The 18,216-nt window shown below is 43.8% G+C and overlaps 1 protein-coding gene across 5 annotated transcripts in view; it reads left to right on the top strand.

Moving 5' to 3' along the window:
* The first annotated feature begins 683 nt into the window (after window positions 1–683).
* Fbxw11 (F-box and WD repeat domain containing 11) overlaps window positions 684–18,216 on the top strand; it is a 103,285-nt gene continuing 85,752 nt past the window's right edge. For 4 of the 5 annotated variants that reach the window (XM_085694843.2, XM_085694842.2, XM_085694841.2 and 1 more), the window contains exon 1: window positions 684–1,019. In XM_085694843.2, the coding sequence (XP_085550969.1) occupies window positions 699–1,019 (321 nt within the window). In that variant the 5' untranslated portion in view covers window positions 684–698. Of the gene's footprint in view, window positions 1,020–11,274; window positions 11,342–18,216 lie in introns of those variants that run through there. The other variant, XM_048436034.3, reaches the window with a different exon arrangement.

Below are 18,216 nucleotides of genomic sequence, written 5' to 3'. Positions count from 1 at the left end.
CAGCCTGGACTACAGGAGCTACTTCCAGGACAGGCTCCAAATCTACATTGAGAAACCCTGTCTCGGAGGGAAAAAAAAAAGAATTAAGCTTCGTGAGAACAGGGAGGTCTCTGCTGTTACTTTCGAAGTTGATTCCCAGTGCTTAGGGCAGTACTCAGCAGAAACCGAATGCTTAAAAATAAACCTTTTCAGAACGAATAGCTTCTTTCTCACGGTTCAGCTCTTCTCGGTCAGTGTAGCAGATCTTCATACACCTGTTTCCCAACTCAGTCTCCAAACTCTTGCTCTTGAGCTGTCCATCTTCCTTTGGCTGCGTCCTCGGGCTCTCGGGCCCCCTCCCTGCACTTTCTAGTGCATCTTGGACCCAACTGTCTCCACCTGTCCCTACCAAATGAAACACACACGGAGTGGCAGCCCAGCTACCTAAGCGACGAGTGGGCACTGCAGACACCCACGGCGCATGTGCGGAAATCGTTCGCACCGCAAAGATCTCAGACAAGTGAGAAGTTGCCTCCGAGTTTCCGTCCGGGTCCGGGCAGCCCCAAGCTGCCAGGAAGTCAGGAACGGCCAACCGGAAGGAGACTTCGCGCGCGGGGCTTTATGGGATGAGTAGTCGCGGCATTCACGAAGCCCTACCTCGAGCAAGTCCTAGATTCCCCAGGTCTGCTCGTCCCGTACTTACAGCTCTGCGCTCCCCGATGCGCACTCTCTCCAGTGGCGAACCTCTGGCAGAGTTGGTCGGGCGGCTTCTTGCTCCCACAAGGCCGCGCGAGCCGCGGGGGTTGCCGGGAGTTGTAGTCCCTGCTGCGCGTCCTGCGTCCGCCGAGGGGGAGGGCGGAGCTGCCGGCGGCCCGGCGGGCTGGCAGCTAGAGTGGGTGCGAGAGCCGCCTCCACCGCCGCCGCTGCCACCGCCTCCTCCGCCCGGGCCGTTCGCTGCTGAGCGGGGAGAGCGAGGCGGGGCCGCCGGGGCCGCCATGGAGCCCGACTCGGTGATTGAGGACAAGACCATCGAGCTCATGGTGAGTGCGGCCCGCTGGCCCTCCGTTCTTCCGGCCGACCGGCGGCCCGGGGGCCTGCCCACCTTGGCGTCCGCGCCAGGCCAGCCCCGCGCCAGGCCAGCCCCGCTCCCCGCCGCCCGGGCCCTGCCGGTCCCCTGCCGTGGCTCGTTGCTGACGCCTCGCGCTCCCGGTCCGGCCGGGCCTCCGCTCCCCGCGCCCCCCCTCCCTGCTGGGCTCTGACCGGGCTCGGGCACCCCTGCCTCGCTCCTCCAGAAGCCTCCGCTCACTCTCGCCTTGCCATCGCACTCTCGTTTTAGAAGGGGATTTCTTTTCCCCTCCCATTCCTCCGGGAAGGCCCGCATCGCGCTTCCCAACCGCGCTCAGGCGGAGGGTGATAGTGGTGGGAGGGAGTCCGAGACCAGTTCGGGCCGCTTCGGCCTCCGTAACCTAGGTGTGTGTGTGGGGTGGTGGTGGTTAGGGGGCTCTCAGCACCTTCTCCCCAAGCTACGGCTGTGTGGATGCCAAGATAGGTCCCGTAGGGCTGGGATGTTGGGGGTGCCCTCGATTCTGAGGCTGTGTGGGATAAGGGGCCTCTTTCCTGGGCCCCTGTAGTGTCAGGCTTCTTGGACAAAGGGTTTCCTACCCTGCCGTAAAGGATGTTTGTATAGCAAGGCCCCAGGTACTCTGGATTCCAGCCCCCAGGAAAGGGAAACCACAACTTTATCATTCGGGAAATAAGAGGGAAGGGGGAAGGGGTCGCCACCCGCTCTTAAAAAGAAAAGAAGGGAATTCTTGGCCCACAGAGGAGCAACGATCCCTTTTACTATTAGAAACCATTGGTAGCCAGACTGATCAGGTCTCCCCCCCGGACACCCCTAACCCCTTTCTGACCTCAGACTTGGTGCCAGAAGTGTTTTTGGAAACAGGACTATGAATGAGTGGCTGGGAAAAGTGAAGAATTTACTCATTGGTGGAAGAAATAAAATACAGCTGGTTTTACCTGCCAGTTTGAACGTGAGGGAAATCATACCGGGCTCAGGAGAGTTGGGAGGAAATCAGCCTTTGCAAATGGACATACAAAGGGCTTCTGCCTGTGAAAGCATTGATAGTTTCTTTGTATCTCTGCTAATACAGTAACAAATAGTATCTGACCCATGGTAGCCAGGAAAGGTGAGAGAGATCTACGGATTTTAACAAAACGTTTTGCCTCCTGAGATTCTCTCCAGAGTGAAAATGCTTATTGAGTCAGTGATTCCACTGGGTAGGGTTGGTGACATCAGAGCCACTTCCCCCATTTATGCTATAAATAATAAATGGTGATACTGAAAGTCTGCTGGATAGCCTCATGGTTTCTGTGGATGATGTTATCCAGGGAGTTGAGGTATACGTTTTAAAATGGAAGTATAGTAGCATAAAATAAATACAGAGATAGTCTCATGTCTGCTGGGCTCTGCACAATGTGCAGAACTGGACTTGTTGAAAATTAGGGGGATAACAAACTCTGGTAGTTTCTGGGGTGTGTGTGTGTTTGTGTGTGTGTTTGAAGGGATTCTGTCACTTGTGGAATTGCTAGATGCTGAGGAATTTTTCCTTTTCAGCGTCAAATGATTGGTTACAACAGTTTGGGCAACTTTTACAGTGGGTTATTTTGACATAATAGCTTTTAAAAATTGTTGCTTATGTACAGTTGTGAATGTGTGTGTGTGTGTGTGTGCCTGCACACCACAGTGGGCATTTGGCGGTCAGAGTACAACTTTGTAGAGTGACTTCTCTCCTGCCTTTACATGGGTTCTGGAAGTTGAACTAATGTCATCAGGCATGTATGATCAAGTGCGTTTGACTGAGCCTTCTTGCTGACCTCTGTTTTTGGCAAAGTATTTTTTTTTTTTATTTTTTGAGACAGGGTTTCTCTGTGTAGTTTTGGAGCCTGTCCTGGCACTCGTACTGTAGACCAGTCTGGCCTCGAACTCACAGAGTTCCTCTTGCCTCTGTCTCCTGAGAACTGAGATTAAAGGTGTATACCACCATCATCTGGTATGTTCCATCCTCTTAAACAGCTATGTCTGCTTTCAGTGTGACCAGTCAGTGCTTCACACCGAAACACATTCACTTAAGACAATCAAAATGTCTTCTTCAAAGAATTAGGAGAAATACAGTGTAACCCATGGCACAGTCTTCCAGTCTGTGACTAGAGAAAAGCTCTGTTCCACATTTACTTGCTGGTTTTGCTCATAACTTAAAAAGTGTTGTTGTGGGTGCTGGGTTGCATCTCAGTAGTAGCGCAGAAGCTTGGTGAGAACCATGAAGCCCTGATTGGTGGTTTAGATTTTGTGTGATAAAATGTGCTGTTAAACAAAAGAGATGTCAACCCAACTGAGGACATAGGAGGTTGGGATTTATTTCTTAGAAATTTAATAATAAAAAAATGTAGTAGTCATGATCAGTTTTAAAATTGTTTTGAAGAATTTTTTTTTTCTCCTCAAAGCTCATAACTTTGTTAGCACCACTAGGCAATCTATTCCATGAACTGTAGGTGTTTATTTTAGTGCAGTAGATAGCTTGAGTACTTGGTTACTGAAGAAGTCTAGCATCAATAGACTGATCAGAATGCCTTTAAAATCCAGGAGCATCTATCTAGCTTTCTATGTTCACTACATTTCAATTATAGTTTCCAGAAATCAGTTGAAAATACATTTAATAATGACTTCAAAATAACATGATTGAAGGAGAGCTGGTCAAATTGATGGTATTTTGAAAGTCTAGAGCATAAAATATTCCACATTTTTGTGAGTCTTCTTTTGGGCTCAGATATTTGTGATCATATTGCCCGTGTGAGTTTGGTGCCTAATGGTTGACAAGATGATTTATGTGCTGTTCTAGATTGCACTGCGTTAAAAAGAGGAAACTGACTTTGTGTCATCTTGAGTTCTTAAATTGTCAGCCTTTTACTTTGATTTTGATGCCTTTCCCCCCCCCCCCCCCCTTGGACTTGGTGAGACTCATGGCAGTCTTGGCAGCCTCTTGAGTGCTGGGGTTACAGGTCTGAGCCACTATATACCCTTTTCTGTTTCTTTTTACAGTGCTCGGGCTCAAAGCCAAGCTCGGCTCATGCTAGGCAACTGCTCTGCTATTAAGCTACCTCCCCCATCCCATTATTTTGTGCTTATTTTATACATTTAGAAGAAATCAAAGCTAGTTATAGTAGAGACTACACCTATAGTTTACTATAGTACACACCTTGTTGAGTTCTGTCCCTAACAAAGAGATGGTTGGAGGGGAAAGATGGTAGTAGCAGAACAGTTAAGGTTTCAAAATTCAGTTCCTCACTTTGTGACTTTTATTCCTCGTTGAGGCCTGGGCCTGCCAGAGGTGCTTGCATGTCTTTGCCCTTCTGCATAGGACTCTGACTTTAATAAAATACGTTAAGAGCGCCCCCGCCTTCCACTTTCTCCTTTTCTCCCTTTTACCTGCCTCCCCCTCTCTTTCTTAACACGCACCCCTTTTACCAACTCCTTGCCTTCTTCTAGGGTCTTATGTAGCCCAGACTGGCCTGGAACTTGGTAGCCAAAGCTGGCCTTGAACTCCCAAGCCTTTTGCTCCTGCCTTCCAAGTGCTGGGATTATGGTTCTGTGGCACTATCCTCAGCAAGGTAATACATGAGCTCTTGATAGAGACAATGAATTTATAGTTGCTGATAGTGAATAATTTAATTGCTATGTGGCTTTCATGACTTTATACTGGCCCAGTGCTGGGCCTGCTTTATGGACCTGTTTTCTAAACTTTGTAACAATCAGCTTTATTATGAGTAAGTTGGAATAGCAATGATCCATTTTGGAAATAGTCAGAGTTCACCAGACTGTCTGGTTTGTGGATTTCACTGGAAAGAATGTAAACTGCATTATGCATCACATTGAATTGATGTACAGGCACTCCTTAGGAAGCACTCTCAAGAGCTGCAGATTGACAGAGAGATGGCTAGTTTCCCCCATGAAAAGGTAATAAAATACTGCTAACAGTTTTAAGGACACAAGCCAGTGGGTAAAGATACTAGCCACTAAGCCTGACTACCTAATCTTATTCCCTGGGACTCATAGAGGAAGGCGAGAACAAACCTTGGAAAGCACGCTCCACTCCGATGCACGTAAATAAATGTAATTTTAAAGGAGTTTGAGGATTGGCTGGGTGGTGGTGGCCCACACTTTTAATCCCAGCATAGGGGATCTCTTGAGTATGAGGTCAGTCTGATCTAGAGAGCCAGTTACAGGACAGCTAGGACTGTTACACAGATAAATTTTGTTCCAGAAAGCAAAACAACCCCAAATAGCAACAATAACAACAACAAAGTTTAAGGATGATAATTCTGTCTCATGGGTGTGAACAGAACAAAACGTTTGTAGCTACACTTCTATAGTGTTACTAGCTTTTGAAAGATTCCCCTTCTGCTAAGAGACCTTAAGTGAGTCATTTCCTTTGTTTTTATCTCTTAAGTGGATGAAGTAATACAGATTAAAATATAGTGGTCCTTATTAAGAAGGTGCAATATAAATGCTATTTTTAGAGTTAATGAAGTATAGGTAGACTGTAAAACTAAAGAGATAAAAGAAGCTGATAAGGTAAATTGTTTTTTTTCCCCCTGTTTTGTTTTTGATTCATTTTTTTTCTTCCTCTCTCTGACTTAGTGAGGCAGATAGGATTGTTTAGTGGCCTGTCAGGCAGTTGGGTGACTGCAGCTATCCTTTCATTGCTCTTTGGTGTTTACTAACTCAACAAATGATAGAAACCACGTATGTTTAGAGGATCTTTGACGGTCTAAAGAGGCCATGACTCTAATATATAACCTGCCTGAGGATTTGCAATAGGCTAAATGTCCTTCAGACTGCTGTAGTCTGCCCTTTAAGTAGAGAGCTAGCCCAGGATACTCACTAAGTAGGCCACCGACACAAATTCCTAGACCCGCACCCATGTGGCCATTGGGCAGTGCTTTTGGGGCAGTGAGTTCTCAGCCCTTTGTAAGAATGCTGGGATCCTGGGGAAGACACTTTTCCAGGCCTGCTGACTACTTCCTGTCCCTCTTCCAATCCATTTCCTCTCCTGTCACTTCCTTTCTCTTCTTGAATCTGTCTCCCTTCAGCCCTTCTTCCTGCTTGTTTCTCTGCTATCCTCCAGCCAGAGTTGGGGGATCCTGGTCCTGCATACTCTGCTCACACTCTCTGTTGTCAGCAGTGGTATAAACTCGAGTCTGTTTTTTGAAGGCAGCTGCTGTTTACTGAAAGAACTCCATCCTTGAGCGGCCTCTTTCCAAATTGGCTTAGATCACATCTCAGCAATCTTCCCTTCTGCTTATGCTGATAAACCTCTATCAGCCCAGGAGATAGAATGGAGGCCACCTCTTTGATGTCAGTTTATATGGCAGTGGCAGATACCATCTTGTTTGGTTGCATACCACAGTCTTTGTGGAACAGTCCTTCAATGAATGAATTATCTAGTGGTACTTAGAATAGTCCATGCTTATAGTGTAGTTACCTGTTTGTGTCTTCTATTAAATGATAAGGGCTTTATTGAGACCTTCCTTCCTTCCTGTGGCCACAGCTCCTTCTCATACTTTGTGTATTTTTGTAATAGCTGTCCATACAGTGGTGAACTCTATTCTGTGTCTTAGCTGTCTCCATGTCTCAGAAACTTCACTTGTCACCAGTTCTAATAATCTTAACTTTTATGGAGCCTTAATGTTAGGTTGTTTTCTTTTTTAAATACCATGCTACCTTTTAGCATTTTCTTTTGATAGCTTTAACACAAAGATGTATATGAAAGAAAAAGACTGGTGCGGGAAAGTGGAAGTTGGTATGTGGCCCATTTAACCATCATGTACGGACCTATATATATACAGATTGACTTATATGCATCCTAGACTGGTGATTAGCCAAGAAATGAGGAAGCCATGTTCTTTTTATGTCTGTTGTGAGAGTAGCTGATGATCCACAAGTGTTTCCTGACCTTAAACATTGTGATATAACTAGCAGAAAGGGTATAGACTGCAGGGTGAGACACCCGATTTTCTACTACGACTTTGCACTTGCTGTGTGACCTTAAGGGAAGCTTTATTGCAGCTTAATTGTACACATACAGAGACCTGCTCTCCTTCTGAGTTATTAGGAAGGCTTCAGGAGGCATGTGTATGAAAAGGTTTTGCAGAGGGGATAGCCTTACTAACTGTATCTGTAAGTGCAGGAACCCTTTCTAATTTTAATATTTGAGACCGTTAACTAAGTCATCCAGGCCAGATTCAAACTCACAGTCTTCCTGTGTCTTTCTGTCTTCTGAGTGCTAGGATTACAGGTATATACTAGAACACCTGGATGATGCTTCTTTTTTAAAAAAATTTTATTGCTGTGTGTGTCCATGCATGAAGTTTGTATTTGTGTGTGTGTATGTGACTGTTACTGTGTGTGTGAGAGAGAGACTGTTTGCATGTGCATGTGTTGTGAATGCCATGGGTGTTCGTGTGGAGGTCAGAGGACAATTCTGTGGAGTCATTTCTGCCCACATTTTGTTGGTTCCAGGGATTGACCTTGAATTGATGGGTTTACGTGGCAATCTTGTTTACCAACAGAACCATTTTGCAATCCCCAATTTTTTTATTTATAAAATTTCTAAAATTGGTTTAAAAGTTTTGATACAGGTTTTCACTTCATAACCCCAAGTTAGCCTTGAATTTACTGTTTTGCTCAGATTGGCCTCAAACTCCATGTCCTCCTGCCTCATCTTCCCAGGTGCTAGGATTATAAGTGTGTTGCCACCATGACAAGTCTTCAGGGACCTACATTTTATAAAACGAAATCAGAACAGATGGTGTGGGAAAAGTTAGCTTTTTCCTCTCATGAGTTGTGCATATGTTTATTTGTAAAGCTATTCACATGTATATACATTTATTTCTGGAGGCTAACATCCATTTACTTTTAGCCCATAGATGTGGTGAGTCATTCTTTGAGGGAAATGGTAACATTTTACAATATCCATATGGTTTGGAATATATGGGAGGTAACGTGATGTTTAATGAGAGAACTATCATCAGTTGGTCTGATCAGAGCTTTGCTGTAGTTACAGATAGAATTCCTCCCCTGACCCAGTCATGTGTTGGGTACCCCAGTAGATACTGGTGGTTAGTGTGTGTGAGTATTGAATATTCTGAATAATGTTTCGTTGGTTTGTGGGGTTCTGTGTAATGAAGATTTTTTGTTTGTTTTTGCTTTTCAAAACAGATTTTCTCTGTGTAACAGTCCTGGCTGTCCTGAAACTTGCTTGGTAGACCAGGCTGACCTTGAACTCACTGAGGTCTGTCTGCCTCCGCCTCCCAGGTGCTGGGATTAAAGGCATGAAAGGAAGATTTTTGAGTCTTGGCCAAGCTCCAGGTGATTTTGACCATTAATTGAATAAGCAAACTTTCTTTCCGGGTTGAATTGTTGTTAATTGAATTAGTTGACAGTGTGGGGGAAAACCTGTTGGTCAAGAATGAGCTTGTTACCCTCTGTTAAGTTTCTGCTTGATCACAATTGCTTAACAGGAAGTTTGTCTTTGTAGGCAATGAGAGACAAACTAGGAGGACCTGACAGTCCAGTTGGTGTCTCTAACCTTGGCCTTATTGCTTTACAAACGGTAACTTCTGTGTAGAGTTTTGTGATGTCAGCAGGAATTTCCCTCTCATGGTTAGGCAGCACAAAAGCCTTCACAGGCCAGGGTGCAATGAGGTAGAAATTGGGACATCAATGAGAAAAATAGAGGGAAAAAAGAAAAAAACACTAGCTTGTGAGTGAAGAAGTGTGCAAACACAATGAATGTGGGAGAGCTGGTCTCTAGGACAAAGCCGCTGCTCCACAGGAGGGGGAGCCCAGTGTGGGCTCTACACAGCATCTTTGCACTTTTTAAGGAGCTAAGCTGAGAACCCTTAGCAACTTTTAAGAACTGATGATAAAGTGTACTTTGCTTGTCTGAGAAGAGACAGGGAGAGCTCAGTTCTCATTCTCTTAGCCTTCATCTGTTAGTCTTCTGCAAGCTCGTCGCCAGGTAGGCATTGGAGAGATAGTTCTGTGAATGGAAGGGTGAAAAATTAACTAATTCACCAGTAGAAGGAAAGGCCAGAGGATTCAGTAGGTGAGAAGCGAGTTGGCTGGAGAAGTGCTTGTTTTCCTGTGTCCTGTCCTGCAGTGTGGATGTAAGTTGCTCTTTGAAAAAGCAGAATATATTGCTTTAGCAATTAGCCACCAATAGAGTTCACTGGCTACTTTGTCACAGCTGGATTTCCAGTTTAATTAATAGTAATTGAGACAGAGTTTCATGAATCCTAGACTGGCCTTGAGTTTGCTGTGTAGTCACAGATGCCCTTGAACTTCTGATCCTCCTGCTTCTACCTCTGGAGTCCTGGAATTACACCAGGTTAATGAAGTGACAGGACAGACCCTAGGACAGCAGCTCTCAACATGTGAATCAATACCTCTTTGGGGATTGAATGACCCTTTCACAGGGATCACCTAAGACCATCAGAAAACAGATACTTACATTACAATTCATAGCAGTAGCAATTACAGTTATAAAATAGCAGTGAAAATAATTTTATGACTGGGGATTACCATAAGATGAGGAACTGTACTAAAAGGTCACAGTGCTAGGAATGCTGAGAAACACTGCCCTAACACTTTGAATGTTAGGCAGGCCATTTGCCAACTGAGCTACATCCTCAGCCTTCATCTGTTAGTCTTCCGCAAGCTCGTCGCCAGGTAGGCATTGGAGAGATAGTTCTGTGAATGGAAGTTCACAGCCTTCAGTTCATTCTTGACTCAGCGACATCAACTAGTGAGGAACAACCTGAACAGTTTTGTTTTGTTTTGTTTTGGCATGGTGCTTCCCTTGTGTGCTGTAAGTTGTGAGGCCTGTAGTGTTTGCATCTGGTCACTGTGGTGCAGACCCTCAGATAGGTGGTGCTCAGTTCCTTCAGTGCCAGAAGTCAGCACGGCTGTTGCCATCGCTTGTGGACTGATAAACGCATCTTAGAAGTCAACGTTCAGAAGGTCGAAAATTCTTTATTAGAAACTTGTTTGCCACTAAGAGGGGACTAAGGCACCTTTAGGATGTGTTTTGCTATGACATTAGTGCTTGGGACCTTACAATTGCATGGCCCTTTGGTAGTGTGGAATAATTTGGAGTTTGCTCTTTGTGTCAGCCAGGATGAAATTCTCACCCTTCTGTGCTTTGTAGTTCTTATTACCTTAGAGCCTTGTGAGAGTGTTTATGTCTTCTGTCCCGAAAGTAAAGGGGTTTTCTGACCTTTGTACTCAGGGCAGTTGTATGCTTTGTGAAAATGTCATGGCTTTACCTCCTGTAGAAGGGAACTTGAAACATTCTTGAGAATTAAACACGCCCATCAGCTGCCTGTAGGTATTGAATACTGCAGGGACCCTGGCAGTGATGTGACAAGTGAGTCGCAGCTTCATCTTCCCTCTGGCTGTCTAAACTATCTAGTGTCCTTTCTCTCTCTGTTCATTAGTATCTGTAGTCTAATGGGAAAGCCCACGCGGTTGAAAATGGATGTTAATAGAATCTGGGTTGACTGTAATGTTTATGGGTGTCATCTTGTAAATTATTGCTTAGTGTTCTTTATTGTCTCTTTGGTTTGATTAGTTGTTGTGGGGTGTTGGCCTCTAGTGAACTTAAGTTCACTCTTACAGTGATTGTCAGGTTTCAGAATGTTCTGTATTCTAGTTGAACATCAAGGATATAGTAATGTATGAAGGTTTGATGTCTTTTCAGCAGCAAATCAAATGATTTCTTTGATAGGTATATCAGTAAATATTGGGAGATATTTGAATCCTCACTTTCATTTTGACTGGCAGATTTCTTTTGTAATGGTGGAAGAGCTGTCGTAGAAAACTGACAGTGAGCTCATTGTATTGAATGATCAGCAACAGTGTATGTGGATGGTTAAGTGAGTTTTTAGATGCTCTCATTTGTAGATTGTATGCTATTTATCATGAGTACATATTAATATTAGCTATATTTCACTATTTGTCATGTAGAATCCTTCTCTCAAAGCCGGGGTGAAGAGTACTGCCCCAGGCCTTTCTTTCCATTCTTGGTGGCTGTAGTGTGCTGCTGGTGCCATGGTGGGTGTATGGATTGCTCTCTGTCTTTCAGCAGTTACCGAAGTGCATGTTTGGGATTTTGTTGAAGAATGCTGGATACAGTAAACGGAGAGTCTTGGAAGATGCTTGACTGCTGTCTTTTCTCAGACTAGGCTGAAAGGGGATGCCCTGTTCAGTCAGTGGTGGATCTGAAGTGCAGAGTACTTCCAGGTAAGCCATCACCCTGGGTTGTGTTGTTTTGTGGGATTTACCTCACTGAAATAAATTTAAAAAATCAAGAAATCTTTTTAGAGTTGTGTATTGTGGCTCACATCTGTAATCCCAGTACTTGGGAGGCTAAGGCAGGAGGATTGCTGCAGGTTATTATTGCCTGGGCTATAGTGAGGCTGTATTTCAAACACCAATAGATAAATCTTTTCTTTTTCCATTGCTAGGGGATGGAAGACATATTGGACATTTGTGCTTAGTGTTGTGTGTATGTGGGTCAGTGAAGGGGCTGTTGCATAATTAACAATAAAAACTACACAAATGTAAGTAGTACAAGCTATAGTCCTAAATATCTTTTAGTCAGAATCCCAATAGAAAATAAATGGTGATTTTGGGGGTTTGGGGTAGATAGCTCATAAAACAAGTGATCATTTTGAGATATTTTATTTCATGATTTATTGTTGCTTCCAGGCCAGATTATTTTTTGTAGATACCATGTAAAGCAGTTGTCTGTCATCTGCGTTGAGGACTCCTAGAGGGTCTTCTCAGGAAGAGTCCCTTCATAGTATCTATTGAGAACACTGCTAGCTTCTAGGCAGTCAGTAGGCAGTTGGCGTGTTCTTTAATTGATGTGTGCTCACTTGGGTTTTAGATAGTAGAATGAGCTCAGAAGTACTGAGGAAGTGCAGGTCACCCAGGCCATACAACTAGTAAATGGAGGGGCTGGAGAGATGGCTCAGTGGTTAAGAGCATTGCCTCTTCTTCCAAAGGTCCTGAGTTCAATTCCCGGCAACCACATGGTGACTCACAACCATCTGTAATGAGGTCTGCTGCCTCTTCTGGCCCGCAGGCATACACACAGACAGAATATCGTATACATAATAAATAAATAAAAAAATAAAAAAATTAGTAAATGAAGAGCTGGGGTCCGATCTAGCCCTTTATATCCAGTGAGCTTAAGCCTTTGGATTTTCTTGGGTTTTTTTGTTTGTTTGTTTTAAGTGAAGTAAGTGTTTGTGTCTGTATATAAGTGTGTATACGTATTCACTGTGACTGTTTCAGTCACAGTGTGAAGGCCAGGTTGATGGTGACTATCTTTTTCAGTAGCTCTTCTGCCTTATTTTGAGACAGTCTCTTGATGAACCCCATCACTGGGTCTGCGATGCTGGGCAGGAGATAAGTGCCACCTCCGACTTTGAGGTGGTTTTTTTTTTTTTTTTTTTTTTTGATTTTTCGAGACAGGGTTTCTCTGTAGTTTTTGGTGCCTGTCCTGGAACTAGCTCTTGTGGACCAGGCTGGCCTCGAACTCACAGGGATTCGCCTGCCTCTGCCTCCCGAGTGCTGGGATTAAAGGCGTGCGCCACCACCGCCCGACTTTGAGGTGGTTTTTATTTATCTTTTTTTTTTAATTTATATAGATTAACTTAGGTTTTCACGATTGTGCAATAAGCACTTCATTGACTGAGCCATCTCCTCAGCCCTTCACAGTGGATTTTCACTTGAAGAGTACATGCTAGCTCATTGTTTGGCGTGACACTTGTCCTAGTCAGGATTACTGTTGCTGTGATGAAACACCAAGACCAATTGTTGGGGAGGAAAACGTTTATGTGGCTTACACTTCCACATCACTGTTCATCATTGAAGGAAGTCAGGACAGGAACTCAAACAGGCAGGAACCTGGAGGCAGAAGCTGATGCAGGGGCCATAGGGGAGTGCTGCTTACTGGTTTGTTCCTCATGCCTTGTTCAGGCTGCTTTCTTATAGAGCCCAGGACCACCAACGTAAGGTGGCCCCCGTTTCAATGGGCTGGACCCTCACTAATAAGAAAAAACCAGACAAGCTTGACTACAGCCCTAGATTGTGGAGGTATTTTCTAAGTGGAAGCTCTTTCTCGTCTAGTGACTCCGACTTGTAGTTGATATAAACTAGCAGCACAGGATTTTGCTCATTTCTGATACTCTGCTTATTTTCTGAAAATAAAGCAGATCTTTAGTCAGTTCTTCAGGTGAATCTGAAAGTAATTAAGGAGCATAAGAGAGGCAACAGTACATTAAAATGCATGTGCTGTATATAAGGAACTCCAGTGAATTCAACCCTCCATCTTTCCCTTCTCAAATAGCTTATAGCTCAGATGCATACTTTTGATCTGTCATCTGTCAGCCTGACAGGATAGACATTGTCAGGTAACTCTTGAAAACACAACTTTTTCATTACCTAACATTTTCTCTAGATTGCCTCCATCCTGTACTGTTTAGAAAATATCTGTTATAGACTTACACTCTGACCTGTAGGAGTTGGATTTCTTTGCATTTGCTAATACTCTTGGTAAGCACACCATAGCACACTAAGAGCTGTTTACTCTCTGAAGATAGTCTAGTTACTTTTAAGATATGAACTCATTGTGTCCTTACAATAATCTGGTGAGGTAAGAGCCCCTAGTGCTTCATTACTGAGGAAACCAGTGCATTGAGTGGTTAAATTCTGTGTTCAAGAACAGAGAGAAGGGCTGGAGAGATGGCTCAGCCATTAAAGGCTAGGCTCACAACCAAAAATATAAGAGCAGAGAGGAGAGAGGAATCCAGGCAGTATGGCTTCAGAGACTGTGCCTCTATCCTCTGGGCTCTTGTTTAGAACAACTTCTGGTCACAAGTACACAGGCAGAAATCTCTTAACGCTGTCTACAATTTTCTTTTAGAAATCATTGAAACTGGGTGTGGCAGGCAGCTCATGAACCTGCAATCCCGGTATTGGGAGGCTGGCTGTGAGTCTCAGGCCAGTCTGGGCTGTAGAGTGTGGCACTGTCTCAATAAAAAAACAAAAGGAAGCAGCTGCTGAATGTCTGTTTCTACCCATCTCTCTTTTTTCTTTTTTTTTCTTTTTTATTTTTTTTGAGACAGAGTTTCTTTGTAGCTTTGGAGCCTGTCCTGGAACTAGCTCTGTAGGCCAGACTGGCCTTGAACTCACAGAGATCCACTTGTCTCTGCCGGGATTTGGATAGGTGTGAGTCACCACTGCCTATCTCTACCCTTCTCTTAAAAACATCTAGCCTTGCCCGGCGGTGGTGGCACATACCTTTAATCCCAGCACTCCAGGAGACAGGTGTGGGAGGCAGGTGCTGGCTAGGCAGATCTCTGTGAGTTTGAGGCCAGCCTGGTCTACAGAGTGAGTTCCAAGACAGCTAGGACTGTTACACAGAGAAACCCTGTCTCAAAAAACCAACAACAACAAAAAAAGAAGTCTAGCCTTCAGGTCTCATTATCCATCCAGGCTCTCTCTTTCTCAAACAAACCCCAATAGTTAGCAATAGTGAGTTTGAGATCGTTTTTCAGAAGTGCTTTGTGGTAAACTTTGCCACGGCCAAGATGTTTGAAACCTGTTCTCTTCACTATAGCAGTCAGTAGTTGTCAAAGTGTTTACTTTCTGCTTTTTGTTTTTGAGCCTGGATCTTGCCCCGTGATGCTGGTTACACTGAGCTTGTGATCCTCCTATGTAGTCCCGTAGTGCTGGGATTACAGGTGTGTGTCCGTGAATTGGCAATATGTGACAGTTTTGAAATGTAACTCAATTTGTATTTAAATAGGCACATGTGATTTTAGAATCGCATCATCATTCAGGGTGATGTTTTTAGCACCCTCAGAAATCTGGTCCATTCAGTGTTCTCAAAGTGCTTCTTTATCCTGGGATGGGTTAGCATCAGTAGCTTTTTTTTGTTTTTGTTTTTGTTTTTGTTTTTGTTTTTTTTTTGGTTTTTTGAGACAGGGTTTCTCTGTAGCTTTGGAGCCTGTCCTGGAACTAGCTCTGTAGACCATGCTGGTCTTGAACTCACAGAGATCCGCCTGCCTCTGCTTCCCAAGTGCTGAGATTAAAGACGTGCACCGCCACCACCACCCAGCTAGCATCAGTAGCTTTACAATACTGTTGTATAAGAACAGAAACTAATTTATAAGTTTACAGTGATAATATGTATGTTGGCATGTTTAGTATATTATTTTCTTCTTTTGAGACAGGCTGGCCTTGAACCTACTAAATAGCTGAGGATGACCTTGAACTAGTGATGTTTCTGCATCACCTCAGGGTGCTGAGAATTACAGGCATGCACAACTATACTGTTTTATTTGATGTTGGTGATCAAACCCAAGGCTTTTGTGCATACTAGACAACTACCAACTGAGGTATATCCCCCAGTCCAAGTATACCCTCTTTTTCTTAAGACATGGTTTCTCTGTATAAACCTGTTGTCTTAGAACTCTCTCTGTAGATCAGGATGACCTCGAATTTACATGAGTCCACCTGCCTCTGCCTCCCTGGTGTTGGGATTAAAAGTGTGCGCCACCACCACCCAGTACCTAAGTATACTCTTACAGAAAGATTTACCAGATGCTAATTTAGAAGGGCCTGCAGACTCCAGCCAAAAAGATTATAGCATTTTCTTGTAGGAAAACGTTGCCTAGCAGGTCATGTCATGAACTCAATCTATTAAGTAAGGTATCTGTAGGATGGATATAGAGAACTTTTTTTTAGTTTTCTTTAGAGTGGATAGATTTCTTAATGACAAAACCTCACTTTCCAAACCTTTTTCTAATAAGACATTTGGGATTTTGGATTTTTCCTCTTCTGATTTCCCCCTTTCCTTTGTTTTTGGGTTTGAGATAGGGTTTTGTATGCAGCCCAGACTGGGCAAGAACTTGCGGGCCTCCTTCACGTGGTGCTGGGATTATAGCTGCATGCCACCACACCTGCTTCAGGGCACTTGCTTTTAGGTCACTTAGCATATTCAGCTTGAATGTACTTTTGACTTAGAAGTCTGAGAGGTTCTTGTTTCTTCCTCTTTCTTTTTTTTTCTTTTTTCTTTTGCATGTGTATGTGTTATGCTTTAATGTGTGTATGCACGCTCATGTGTATGTGTCCATGTGTATGTGTGTTCATGCAGAGACCCAAAGTTAACATTAGATGTTTTTCTCCTCTTTATTTGCTTGAGCTCTCTTTACAGTGTACTTCATTGAATCCAGAACTTACTAGTGCTGGGATTCTTATGCCCCTCCTCCAGCTTGTAGGACAAGAGTTTTTTCCTCTGAGCCATTTCCCCAGCTCTGGCCCCTGGTTTTGCATGGATTCCTTTGTCACTGCTGTGACCCATTTTCTGTCCATTTTCCACTCTTAAGGAGATAGTTGACTTAGTAAGCTTATGTAACTTGACCATACAATACATTGTAAATAGGAACATATTTGGAGGAGCACATACCCAATAGTACTGTCTCCTTGCATTACAACACGTTGTTCATCGAGCTTGTTTTAGTTAGCCTACTGTGTCATTACTTCCATTTTGTTATTTTCTTTCTGTTCTTGGAGTAGCAAAGGTAACTTACGCAAGTGAATCGGTATTTTGGGAAGTTAGCTTGGCAAGTGAATGCAGGATGAAGAGACTGAAGGCTTAGTGAACATTGATAAGTGAACCAGAGTGCTTACTGGGGTGCTTACTGGGGTGCTATGGCTTTGTGAAAGTCATAGGTGGAGGATGTACAGAGTTTAAGGGTTGGTTTTAGTAACAGGAGAATTGAGTAATATCATTAGTTTTAGATTTTTCTCTTTTGCTTTAGGCCCTTGAGTTTGCTTTGTTTCTCAGGATACTGTAATAGAGCACGAGATTAGGGGAGAAGTAAGAATGAGTTTGTGTTGGCTGAGAATAATAATGACTTTGATTTGCCTAGAGATGAGAATATCTAAGGGTAGAGGTATCTATATGTAATATTGGTCTGAGCTCACCAAATAGAGAATTTTGGGAGCCTTTGCCTTTGTGTAGCTGACTTTTATTAATGGAATTATGAGATTACTCAAACACAAACTGTCTGGGAATGCCAACACAGGGATGGGCTGTGATGTTGGCCAGGAGATATGGTTACACCTCTCTCACCCTGATTTCCTAACATCCTGCTGGTTCCTGTTCCCAGTTCCCAGATGATGTCATCACATTCAGTTGCCATATTCTCTCCTACTCTTAACTGGCTGATCAATAGAGGCACAGTTTTTAAAGTGTGTTTTCAAAAAGCCACTGCACATCCTTCATTCACACAATTTCAATTCTACATCTGGTTACTAAAACAGAGGAAAATAACTTGAGATGGTCAGGTGATATCTGCCCTCCTAGCCAGCCTCAGTTCTGAGTGCCTCTCCTCTAGCTCTGGTGAATAGAACTGTGGTATTTTAAAGACATTCTAAACATCACAACATGAAGCCTAAATACAAGTCAGCTAGTTTACCTACTTGTTAGTTAAAGAAACAGCTGTCAGGCTGGAGAGATGGCTCAGAGGTTAAGAGCACTGCCTGCTCTTCCAAAGGTCCTGAGTTCAATTCCCAGCAACCACATGGTGGCTCACAACCATCTGTAATGAGGTCTGGTGCCCTCTTCTGGCCTGCAGGCATACGCGCAGACAGAGTATTGTATACATAATAAATATTTAAGAAAAAAAAAAGAAGCAGCTGTCCCAGTGATGGAGTCAAAATTAGCTGTGTTGAAATAATTGAGATGCTGTGTTGATCTCCAGTGCAGCACTTCCTTCAGGGAGTGTAACATGAGGGCCGGCTTGTTGGGGTATCTGTCCCGCCCGGTACCCCTCAGCCGGCATGCCCCAAAGAGAAATCACACACAAGACTCCATAAGGTTATAAACTGATTGGCCCATTAGGTCAGGCTACTTATTAATTCTTATGACTTATCTTAACCCATTATTCTTATCTATGTTAGCCACACGGGCTCAGTACCTTTCTCAATGTGACAGCTTACATGTTGCCTCTTCGGTGGTCTGCCCAGGAGTGGCAGAGGAACCTCTCTCCTCCCTAGCCTTATCCTATTCTCATTACTCCGCCTCTACTTCCTGTCTG

Source organism: Myodes glareolus, chromosome 9 (genome assembly GCF_982192425.1).
Source record: "Myodes glareolus chromosome 9, mMyoGla1.1, whole genome shotgun sequence".
NCBI classification, from domain to species: Eukaryota; Metazoa; Chordata; class Mammalia; order Rodentia; family Cricetidae; genus Myodes; species Myodes glareolus.
Note: the sequence above shows the minus strand (reverse complement) of the source record. Positions and strands in the feature narration are given on the sequence as shown.